At 40.8% G+C, this 12,612-nt stretch overlaps 1 protein-coding gene across 1 annotated transcript; it reads right to left on the bottom strand.

Annotated features, from left to right (window-relative positions):
- Positions 1-3,274: 3,274 nt before the first annotated feature.
- On the bottom strand, positions 3,275-5,592 carry LOC130707531 (uncharacterized protein C2orf78-like). The gene is made up of 3 exons (XM_057542568.1): positions 5,064-5,592; positions 3,624-3,807; positions 3,275-3,521 (listed from the first exon to the last, which is right to left on the bottom strand). Exons 1-3 carry the CDS (start codon positions 5,173-5,175, stop codon positions 3,488-3,490), a joined length of 330 nt encoding a protein of 109 aa, XP_057398551.1. The 5' UTR covers positions 5,176-5,592; the 3' UTR covers positions 3,275-3,487.
- Positions 5,593-12,612: the final 7,020 nt, after the last annotated feature.

The following is a 12,612-nucleotide window of genomic DNA, read 5'->3' as shown; positions in this document are numbered from 1 at the left end:
CCGCGTGCCTAGAGCCCGTGCTCTGCAACAAGAGAAGCCACCACAGCGAGAAGCCCGCGCACTGCAACAAAGAGTAGCCCCCGCTCGCCGCAACTAGAGAAAGCCCACACGCAGCAACGAAGACCCAACGCAGCCAAAAATAAAATAAATTAACTAATTAATTAAAAAAAAAAGAATGTTATGTGAATAAAATCATATAGTGTGTAACCTTTTTTTTTTTCTTAAGTAAAAAAAATTTTTTTTTGGCTGCGCTGCCGGTTATGCGATCTTAGTTCCCCGACCAAGGATTGAACCCAGCCCAGGTAGTGAAAGTGCTGAGTGCTGAACACTGGACCGCCAGGGAATTCCCAGTATGTAACCTTTTGGATTGGCCTTTTTCACTCAATGTAATTCCCTGGAGAGTCATCCAAATTGCATGAATCAATAGTGCTCCTTTTTAAAAAAAAAAAAAAAATTATTTATTTATTTATTTATTTGGCTGTGCGGGTCTTTAGTTGCAGCATGTGGGATCTAGTTCCCTGACCAGGGATGGAACCTGGGCCCCCTGCATTGAGAGTGCAGAGTCTTAACCGCTGGAACACCGGAGAGGTCCCAGTGCCGCTTTCTTTTTAATTGCTGAGTAGTATTCCATGGTTTGGCTATATACTTCAGTTTGTTTAATCACTTGCCCATTGAAGAACATCTGAGTTTTTTTCCCATTTCTTGACTATTACTGATAGAGATGCTGTGGACATTTGTGTACCTTTTTTTGTGCGAACATGCGTTCTCTGGGATAAATGCCGTATGGTATGTGTTGCTTTTTTTTTTTTTTTTTTTTGGCTACGCTGTGCCACATGTGGGATCTTGGTTCCCCAATCAGGGATCGAGCCCGTGCCCCCTGCATTGGGAGCTTGGAGTCTTAACCACTGGACTGCCAGGGAAATTCCTGTATTGCTCCCCCCGCCCCACTTTATTGATTGATTGATTGATTGGTTGATTGGCTGTATTGGGTCTTAGTTGCGGCACGCGCGGGACCTTCGTTAAGGCATGTGGGATCTTTTTTGTCGTTGCGGCGCACGGGCTCTTCATCGCAGCATGAGAGCTTCTCTCTAGTTGTGGCGTGCGGGTTTTCTCTCTCTAGTTGTGGCACGTGGGCTCTGTAGTTGTGGCGTGCAGGCTCCAGAGCGCGTGGGCTCTGTAGTTTGCTGCACGTGGGCTACCTCATTGAGGTGTGCGAGCTCAGTAGTTTGGCGCGAGGGCTTAGTTGCCCCGCGGCATGTGGGATCTTAGTTCCCCGACGGGGAATCGGACCCGCTTCCCCTGCATTGCAGGACGGATTCTTTACCACTGAACCACCAGGGAAGTCCCTGTATTGCTTTTTTAAATTAAAAAAAAAAAAGAAAGGAAAAGCAATTAGAGGTAAAGCAACTAATTATATGATTGCCTTTCAAAGTACATCTTCAAACCCTACATTCTTGGTGTACATAAGTTATTTATGTTGATTTCTGGTGTTTAGCTCTAGCAACAAGGCAATAATAATAACGCTGTAGTTTTCCTTGTTTCTTTCAACTGATGATCTGTGTATTTATTACAAATAATAATTAACACTCACAAGCTACCAGGAGGCAAGTAATGGTTAGCGCTGGTGTGGTTAACTCCTTTATAGATAGGGAGGTTGAGGCATGGGTATTGTGGAATTTGCCATGTTGAGGCATGGGTATTGTGGAATTTGCCTAAGGTTATAGCACTGTGTTCTGACTCAGAATCATTCAGATTTATTCCTTCTCTTTCTGTCTCCTGAATTAACGCTTTGTAATTTTGACCTAGGTGTGAGGACACGAAAAGGGTTTTTTTTCTGTATCTGAGACTTAGTGCTTGTTTTATAGAAGCAATATAGTATAGTGGTTATAGTATACACTTTAGCATCTGATTTTTTTTTCTTAAGTCTTTAATGAATTTATTACAATATTGCTTCTGTTTAATGTTTTGCACATGCCGGAAAGGTAATAGGCCTTGGCCCCTGGGCCTGGGCTTCGTCTCTTGTGCTGTCTCCTGTCCCTGTTGCCCCCGCGCGCTGGCCCGTCCGCGCTGTGCCAGGGGGTATTGGTCGTCTCGCGGCTCAGATCACAGTAGCTGAAAGGGACAGTGTGTGATGTTCTGATTTCTGCCCATCGTTTTCAAAGGGAGGCTCTGGCCATTGCTCCTCGGGTAAAATGCAGAGGGAGTGCTTTTTAAGATGGGACTGTCAGTGTTGGGGACACTCCTTAATTAACAAAACGGAATCCCCTTCAGTTCCTCCAGCTGTGTTGTTTTGGCACAGAAAATGTGAGTAATAGGAACTGGAACTAAGTTGGAGTGAAAAAACGCACCGGTCCCGCCGAATTTTCCATCGAAACAGTTGATTTGTGTTGTCTCCAGGAATTCTAAAGGGCGTACCGTTGCTTCCTAACCGGTGTCATTTGGGAGATCTACCTCTGTACGTTCAAATGATTAATTTTGAGACTTTGCTCATGTGTGCAGTAAACCCTTGAATTCCCTACGACCTTCCTTTCCTCCATCTCATACCCCATTAAGCCCGCTTCAGTTTATCTCCTGCATTTCTTTGGAATCTGTCAGCTCTTCCTCAACATCCTAATACTGAACTTGCCTGTCTGTTGCGACTAGGTCCTAACTAGTGTCCATATATCTTGTTTCCTTCCAATCCATTCTTCACACAAGAAAGCTTCAAAGCAAGTTGGAACATTGCTCATAAACATCGCTCACAAACATTGTTTGGAGAATAGAAAACACAGTGTTGGCCTTGAAGACTCTGCGTGGTCTAGAATCCTCTCTGCTCCTCTAGCCCCATCTTGTGCCACTTTTGCCCTCACTTTCTATGCTTCAGATACACTGAATTAACCTTAGTTCTCACTCATCTGACAGAAGTCAGTTCAGATATTATTTTTCACTGTGATTCCTCGCATTAAGGAATTTGATTATCAGGTTTTGTATGAGGACTAAAACTAAACTGGGAAGTGGAAGAATTGAGTTTCAACTGTTTCAGTCAACACGCATGTATTAATGATACCTACGTATTGAACACCGGGCTAGGTTTCATGAGGGATACAGAAGTTCTGGCCATCTCTGGTTTTGGATATCCCTTATTTGTTGAGACCTTTGCGTTGTTTGGTTGCCTTTTGTCTGTTTTCCAGATGGGAAAACAGGAACAAGGGAAGTATAGGTTATTACTAGGTGGGGTTGAACAAGTGGAGCAGCAAACTGCCAAGCAGAAAGAAGAGAGATGTACTCTAGAGGGATATGATTTCCATTTTCAAGGCGCCTGCATCCTGTGCAGGGAGACAGCCTAACATAAAATGTGCCTAACAACAAATATATTGACTTCTTACTAAAAATCTCCAGTTCATGTAACCAAGGGGTTTATAACTTCTCCTTTAAAAGTGATATTCCTGGGACTTCCCTGGTGGTCCAGTGGTGAAGACTCTGCGCTTCCAATGCAGCAGGCGTGGCTTCAATCCCTGGCTGGGGAGCGAAGATCCCACATGCTGCGCAGCCAAAGAAATGTTTTTCGAAAGTTATATTCCTGTATTATTGAATTTAGTGGTTTAGATTTTGTTTTAATGTTAAGAAGATTACAGTTTATTTACCAGGAACAAACAAAACATAATGTAAAAATAGTTTCCCAGAAACGATTTCCATCATTCTCTTCTTCCCTTTCTCCCGCAGACTGGTGTTTCATCTTGACAAGTTCTCTGTCAGTCCATAGGAAAGCTGTCTGGCTTGGAGGTTGCAATCCCAGGGAATTTTTCATCAGCGGGGAAGTCTCCATCACTACAGAGGAATCAAGGGAGAAGTCAGTCCCTGGTAAGTGAGATGCTCCCCCTAAACACCAACACAGCAGTCGTGTACCTTTCAAGGGGTTCAGGGGCAAGATGGGCAAGGCATTTCTGCTAACTCTTCTTAAGGATCATGGACAGTGCCCTATGCTACGAGGTAAGCGGTGACTGTTGTAATTCTTACTGGTGATCATTTCATGTCACTGATTCTTGGCTTTCTTTGTATTTCATAGGACTGTTGTAAGTCCAATACAAAATGAGTCTTATTTTTAAAAAACTGAAATGTTTTACAAAGCCTAGCATTCTCATATAGAGTCCTTTCAATTCTCCCCACTTTCCTGAGAGGCTAAGAACACTTCACACCATGAACTAGGAGAGGGGGTAGAGCCCTTTCTGATGAAATATATCAACAAAGACAAGAGTCTTAGCCTGCTTGCTCTCTGGACAGGATCTCAGACCACAAGGTCTTAAATCCTGGTATAAATTAAGGAAGTGAGGACAGTTCAACTGGCACTCTCACAACAAGAGTTCTGAAACACCTTCCAAAGAGACTATAGCAGTAGATGAGGGAAGGGAGTGCTACAGTGTGGTATAGTACAGGGGGAATGATCGGCTACAGCAGTGAAAAATGTGGTACCTATTGGTGTGCTCTCGGGGTTCTTGTACATGTAGCATAGATGACCTTTACAGTGGCCCTCCCACCTTCCCTCCTGCATTAGATGTTCTTTTTTTTTTAATTTATGTTTATTTATTTATTTATTGTTTGAACTTATTTATTCTACGTATTTATTCTTTTGGCTGCACTGGGTCTTCATTGCTGTGCACGGGCTTTCTCTAGTTACGGCTAGCGGGGGCTACTCTTGGTTGCGGTGTGCGGGCTTCTCATCGCGGTGGCTTCTCTTGTAGCGGAGCATGGGCTGTAGGCACGTGGGCTTCGGTAGTTGAGGCTCACGGGCTCTAGAATGCAGGCTCAGTTGTTGTGGCACATGCGCTTAGTTGCTGCACGGCATGTGGGATCTTCCCAGACCAGGGCTCGAACCCGTGTCCCCTGCATTGGCAGGCGCCACCAGGGAAGCCCTAGGTGTTCTTATATAGAGTCTAAAAACAGAGAGCACTGAGAGAAGGTAGTGGTTATTAAAGGCTCAGGATCTAAATTCTACCTGTCTCTACACCACTTCCCAGCTGTCGATTTGACCCCATTTTTGAACGCTGACCTCATTCTTCAACTTTCTCTGCCGTTTGTATACTCACCTTGAAAACTTGTTTCTGTGATGCGTTGAGCAGACACAGGGTGGCCGATTGCAGAGGTGGAAGCTGGTGGTCGGATATTTGTGGGCTGAATCTCCTTCAGTCCCATTCCCATTTCTGGTTACACAGAGGCCCTACTTCCTGTGTATGACGCAGAGCCATAGGATTGCGGGCAGGAGCCAAGTTCTCCATACAGTAAAGACCCCAGTGTGCCTTGGTTATAGTAATATACCTGGCTTCCTTCCTGGTAGGGAAGTGACAGGCGGCTATGCCCCTGATTTGTTCGTGGGCCTCCTGATCCAGCAGTTCCCTTGGCTCTGCCCCTGTCGTCAGCTGCCCCTAGGATAACTGTGAGCCCTAGCCACTTCTCTGGTAGATTTCCCTATTCCCCCACTATAATCACACCTGAATAAGGCAACTCAAACCTTTCAGAGATGTGTCCTGAACCTCTTGTTTTCTGAAATACCTATCTGGTGGTTGTGAGACTTAAGGACAACGTCCCCAAGAGACTTTTTCTATTTCTCCTAGTAAACCTAGACTCATCTTTTGTCACCTTCAACTCTACTCAAATTGTGTTCTTTCAACCCAGACCTCTGACCCTGCTTTTTACTTCTGCCATTTCATCCTCACTCCTGCTTCCTTTCCTAAATCCATACCTCTCTGTTGGCCTTCCTAGCCCTGGGCCAAGTTCCTTCCTCTTTCCTCAGTTTTTAGAAAGATAGAGAAGATGAAAAAGCAGAGGGCTATGTACCAGATGAAGGAACAAGAAAAAACCCCAGAAAAACAACTAAATGAAGTGGAGATAGGCAACCTTCCAGAAAAAGAATTCAGAATAATGATAGTGAAGATGATCCAGGACCTCGGAATAAGAATGGAGGCAAAGATTGAGAAGATGCAAGAAATGATTAACAAAGACCTAGAAGAATTAAAGAACAAACAAACAGAGATGACCAATACAATAACTGAAATGAAAACGACACTAGAAGGAATCAGTAGCAGAATAACTGAGGCAGAAGAACGGATAAGTGACCTGGAAGACAGAATGGTGGAATTCACTGCTGTGGAACAGACTAAAGAAAAAAGAATGAAAAGAAGTGAAGACAGCCTAAGAGACCTCTGGGACAACATTAAACGCAACAACATTCGCATTATAGGGGTCCCAGAAGGAGAAGAGAGAGAGAGAAAGGACCAGAGAAAATATTTGAAGAGATTATAGTCGAAAACTTCCCTAACATGGGAAAGGAAATAGCCACCCACGTCCAGGAAGCGCAGAGAGTCCCATACAGGATAAACCCAAGGAGAAACACGCTGAGACACATAGTAATCAAAGTGGCAAAAATTAAAGACAAAGAAAAATTATTGAAAGCAGCATGGGAAAAACGACAAATAACATACAAGGGAACTCCCATAAGGTTAACAGCTGATTTCTCAGCAGAAACTCTGCAAGCCAGAAGGGAGTGGCATGATATACTTCAAGTGATGAAAGGGAAGAACCTACAACCAAGATTACTCTACCCGGCAAGGATCTCATTTAGATTTGATGGAGAAATCAAAAGCTTTAGAGACAAGCAAAAGCTAAGAGAATTCAGCACCACCAAACCAGCTCTACAACAAATGCTAAAGGAACTTCTCTAAGTGGGAAACACAAGAGAAGAAACGGACCTACAAAAACAAACCCAAAACAATTAAGAAAATGGTCACAGGAACATACATATCGATAATTACCTTAAACGTGAATGGATTAAATGCCCCAACCAAAAGACATAGACTGGCTGAATGGATACAAAAACAAGACCCATATATATGCTGTCTACAAGAGACCCACTTTAGACCTAGGGACACATACAGACTGAAAGTGAGGGGATGGAAAAAGATATTCCATGCAAATGGAAATCAAAAGAAAGCTGGAGTAGCTATACTCATATCAGATAAAATAGACTTTAAAATAAAGAATGTTACAAGAGACAAGGAAGGACACTACATAATGATCAAGGGATCAATCCAAGAAAAAGATCTAACAATTATAAATATACGTGCACCCAACATACAAGCACCTCAATACATAAGGCAACTGCTAATAGCTATAAAAGAGGAAATTGACAGTGACACAATAATAGTGGGAGACTTTTAACACCTCACTTACACCCATGGACAGATCATCCAGACAGAAAATTAATAAGGAAATACAAGCTTTAAATGACACAATAGACCAGAGAGATTTAATTGATATTTATAGGACATTCCATCCACAAACAGCAGATTCCACTTTCTTCTCAAGTGCACATGGAACATTCTCCATGATAGATCCCATCTTGGGTCACAAATCAAGCCTTGGTAAATTTAAGAAAACTGAAATCATATCAAGCATCTTTTCCGACCACAGCGCTGTAAGATTAGAAATCAATTACAGGGAAAGAAAACGTAAAAAACACAAACACATGGAGGCTAAACAATACGTTACTAAATCTCTTCACCAAGAGATCAGTGAAGAAATCAAAGAGGAAATTAAAAAATACCTAGAGACAAATGACAATGAAAACACGATGATCCAAAACCTATGGGATGCAGCAAAAGCAGTTCTAAGAGGGAAATTAATAGCAATACAAGCCTACCTCAAGCAACAAGAAAAATCTCAAATAACCAAGCTAACCTTACACCTAAAGGAACTAGAGAAAGAAGAACAAACAAACCCAAAGTTAGTAGAAGGAAAGAAATCATAAAGATCAGAGCAGAAAGAAATGAAATAGACACAAAGAAAATAATAGCAAAGATCAATAAAACTAAAAGCTGGTTCTTTGAGAAGATAAACAAAATTGATCAACCTTTAGCCAGACTCATCAAGAAAAAGAGGGAGAGGACTCAATGAAATTAGAGATGTAAAGGAGAAGTTACAACGGACACCGCAGAATTACAAAGTATCATGAGAGACTACTACAAGCAACTCTATGCCAATAAAACGGACAACCTGGAGGAAATGGACAAATTCTTAGGTATAACCTTCCAAGAGTGAACCAGGAAGAAATAGAGAATATGAACAGACCAATCACAAGTAATGAAATTGAAATGGTGATTAAAAATCTTCCAACAAACAAAAGTCCAGGACCAGATGGCTTCACAGGTGAATTCTATCAAACATTTAGAGAAGAGCTAATACCCATCCTTCTCAAACTCTTCCAAAAAACTGCAGAGGAAGGAACACTCCCAAACTCATTCTATGAGGCCACCATCACCCTGATACCAAAACCAGACAGAGATACCTCAAAAAAAGAAAACTACAGACCAATATCACTGATGAATATAGATGCAAAAATCCTCAACAAAATACTAGCAAACAGAATCCAACAACACATGAAAACGATCATACACCATGATCAAGTGGGATCTATCCCAGGGATGCAAGGATTCTTCAATATACGCAAATCAATCAATGTGATACACCATATTAAGAAACTGAAGAAGAAAAACCATATAATCATCTCAATAGATGCAGAAAAAGCTTTTGACAAAATTCAACACCCATTTCTGATAAAAACTCTCCAGAAAGTGGGCATAGAGGGAACCTACCTCAACATAATAAAGGCCATATATGACAAACCCAAAGCAAAACATCATTCTCAATGGTGAAAAACTGAAAGCATTTCCTCTAAGACCAGGAACAAGAAAAGGATGTCCACTCTCACCACTATTATTCAACACAGTTTTGGAAGTCCTAGCCACAGCAGTCAGAGAAGAAAAATAAAAGGAATCCAAATTGGAAAAGAAGAAATAAAACTTATTGTTTTTAGATGACATGACACTATACATAGAGAATCCTAATGATGCCACCAGAAAACTACTAGAGCTAATCAATGAATTTGGTAAAGTTGCAGGATACAAAATTAATGCACAGAAATCTCTTGCATTCCTATACACTAACAATGAAAGATCAGAAAGAGAAATTAAGGAAACAATCCCATTCACCATTGCAACAAAAAGAGTAAAATACCTAGGAATAAACCTACCTAGGGAGACAAAAGACCTGTACTCACAAAACTATAAGACACTGATGAAAGAAATCAAAGATGACACAAATAGAGGGAGAGATATACCATGTTCCTGGATTGGAAGAATCAACATTGTGAAAATGTCTCTACTACCCAAAGCAATCTACAGATTCAATGCAATCCCTATCAAACTACCACTGGCATTTTTCACAGAACTAGAACAAAAAATTTCACAATTTGTATGGAAACACAAAAGACCCCGAATAGCCAAAGCAATCTTGAGAACGAAAAATGGAGCTGGGGGAATCAGGCTCCCTGACTTCAGACTATATTACAAAGCTTCAGTAATCAAGACAGTTTGGTATTGGCACAAAAACAGAAATATAGATCAATGGAACAGGATAGAAAGCCCAGAGATAAACCCACACACATATGGTCAACTTATCTTTGATAAAGGAGGCAAGCATATACAGTGGAGAAAAGACAGCCTCTTCAATAAGTGGTGCTGGGAAAATTGGACAGGAACATGTAAAAGTATGAAATTAGAACACTCCCTGACACCATGCACAAAAATAAACTCAAAATGGATTAAAGACCTAAGTGTAAGGGCAGACACTATCAAACTCTTAGAGGAAAACATAGGCAGAACACTCTATGACATACATCACAGCAAGATTCTTTTTGACCCAGCTCCCAGAGAAATGGAAATAAGAACACAAATAAACAAATGGGACCTAATGAAACTTAAAAGCTTTTGCACAGCAAAGGAAACCATAAACAAGACCAAAAGACAACCCTCAGAATGGGAGAAAATATTTGCAAATGAAGCAACTGACAAAGGATTAATCTCCAAGATTTACAAGCAGCTCATGCAGCTCAATAACAAAAAAACGAACAACCCAATCCAAAAATGGGCAGAAGATCTAAATAGACATTTCTCCAAAGAAGATATACAGATGGCCTACAGACACATGAAAGAATGCTCAACATCATTAATCATTAGAGAAATGCAAATCAAAACTACAATGAGATATCATCTCACACCGGTCAGAATGGCCATCATCAAAAAATCTAGAAACAATAAATGCTGGAGAGGGTGTGGAGGAAAGGGAACACTCTTGCACTGTTGGTGGGAATGTAAATTGATACAGCCACTATGGAGAACAGTATGGAGGTTCCTTAAAAAACTACAAATAGAACTACCATACGACCCAGCAATCCCACTACTGGGCATATACCCTGAGAAAACCATAGGTCAAAAAGAGTCATGTACCAAAATGTTCATTGCAGCTCTATTTACAATAGCCAGGACATGGAAGCAACCTAAATGTCCATCGACAGATGAATGGATAAAGAAGATGTGGCACATATATACAATGGAATATTACTCAGCCATAAAAAGAAATGAAATGGAGGTATTTGTAATGAGGTGGATGGAGTTAGAGTCTGTCATACAGAGTGAAGTAAGTCAGAAAGAGAAAAACAAATACAGTATGCTAACACATATATATGGAATCTAAGGGAAAAAAAAAAAAAGGCCATGAAGAACCTAGTGGCAAGACGGGAATAAAGACACAGACCTACTAGAGAATGGACTTGAGGATATGGGGAGGGGGTGGGGTGAGATGTGACAGGGTAAGAGAGTGTCATGGACATATATACACTACCAAATGTAAAATAGATAGCTAGTGGGAAGCAGCCGCATAGCACAGGGAGATCAGCTCGGTGCTTTGTGACCACCTAGAGGGGTGGGATGGGGAGGGTGGGAGGGAGGGAGATGCAAGAGGGAAGAGAAATGGGAACATATTATATATGTATAACTGATTCACTTTGTTATAAAGCAGATGCTAACACACTATTGTAAGGCAATTATACTTCAATAAAGATGTTTGAGAAAAAAAAAAAAAGATGACACAAACAGATGGAGAGATATACCATGTTCTTGGATTGGAAGAATCAATATGGTGAAAATGACTATACTACCCAAAGCAATCTACAGATTCAATGCAATCCCTATCAAAATACCAGTGGCATTATTTACAGAACTAGAACAAAAAACCTGAAAACTTGTAGGAGACACAAAAGACCCCAAATAGCCAAAGCAGTCTTGAGGGAAAAAAAACAGAGCTGGAGGAATCAGACTCCCTTACTTCAGACTATACTACAAAGCTACAGTAATCAAGACAATATGGTACTGGCACAAAACCAGAAATATAGATCAATGGAACAGGATAGAAAGCCCAGAGATAAACCCACACACCTATGGTCAACTAATCTATGACAAAGGAGGCAAGGATATAAAATGGAGAAAAGACAGTCTCTTCAATAAGTGGTGCTGGGAAAACTGGACAGCTACTTGTAAAAGAATGAAATTAGAACACTCCCTAACACCATACACAAAAATAAACTCAAAATGGATTAGAGACCTAAATGTAAGACCGCCGGACACTATAAAACTCTTCGAGGAGACATAGGAAGAACACTCTTTGACATAAATCACAGCAAGATCTTTTTTGTTCCACCTCCTAGAGTAATGGAAATAAAAACAAAAATAAACAAATAGGACCTAATGAAACTTAAAAGTTTTGCACAGCAAAGGAAACTACAAACAAGACGAAAAGACAACCCTCAGAATGGGAGAAAATATTTGCAAATGAATCAACGGACAAAGGATTAATCTCCAAAATATATAAACAGCTCATGCAGCTCAATATTAACAAAAAACAAACAACCCAATCAAAAAATGGGCAGAAGACCTAAATAGACATTTCTCCAAAGAAGACATACAGATGGCCAAGAAGCACATGAAAAGCTGCTCAACATCACTAATTATTAGAGACATGCAATCAAAACTACATTGAGGTATCACCTTACGCCGGTCAGAATGGGCATCCTCAGAAAATCTGCAAACAACAAATGCTGGAGAGGGTGTGGAGGAGAGAGAACTCTCTTGCACTGTTGGTGGGAATGTAAATTGATACAGCCGCTATGGAAAACAGTATGGAGGTTCCTAAAAAAACGAAAAATAGAATTACCACATGACCCAGCAGTCCCACTACTGGGCATATACCCACAGAAAACCATAATTCAAAAAGACACATGCACCCCAATGTTCACTGCAGCACTATTTACAATAGGCAGGATATGGAAGCAACCTAAATACCCATCAGCAGACAAATGGATAAAGAAGATGTGGTACATATATACAATAGAATATTACTCAACCATAAACAGGAATGAAATTGGGTTATTTGTAGTGACGTGGATGGATCTACGTCATACAGAGTCTGTCATACAGAGTGAAGTTAAGTCAGAAAGAGAAAAACAAATATCGTATATTAACGCATATATGTGGAACCTCGAAAAACCAGTTTGCAGGGCAGAAATAGAGATACAAGTGTAGAGAACAAGGGGGGGAGAGTGGTGGGGGGGTGTTCTGGTGGGATGAATTGGGAGACTGGGAGTGACATGTATACACTAATATGTATAAAATGGATAACTACGAAGAACCTGCTGTATAAAAAAAATAAATTAAATTAAATACAAAAATTAAAAAAAAAAAATAGAGA

This window comes from Balaenoptera acutorostrata, chromosome 3 (assembly GCF_949987535.1).
Source record: "Balaenoptera acutorostrata chromosome 3, mBalAcu1.1, whole genome shotgun sequence".
In the NCBI taxonomy this organism is placed as follows: domain Eukaryota; kingdom Metazoa; phylum Chordata; class Mammalia; order Artiodactyla; family Balaenopteridae; genus Balaenoptera; species Balaenoptera acutorostrata.
This window is presented reverse-complemented; position numbering and strand designations above follow the sequence as displayed.

What these genes read in the sequence shown, in the direction of transcription:
- LOC130707531 (XM_057542568.1), bottom strand. Translation starts at nt 5,175, where the DNA reads ATGGGAATGGGACTGAAGGAGATTCAGCCCACAAATATCCGACCACCA. An exon ending in CACAGAAACAAGTTTTCAAG is followed by an intron (nt 3,808 to 5,063) that starts GTGAGTATACAA and finishes ATTCCTCTGTAG; the next exon opens with TGATGGAGACTTCCCCGCTG. An exon ending in TTATGTTTTGTTTGTTCCTG is followed by an intron (nt 3,522 to 3,623) that starts GTAAATAAACTG and finishes TTGGCTGCGCAG; the next exon opens with CATGTGGGATCTTCGCTCCC.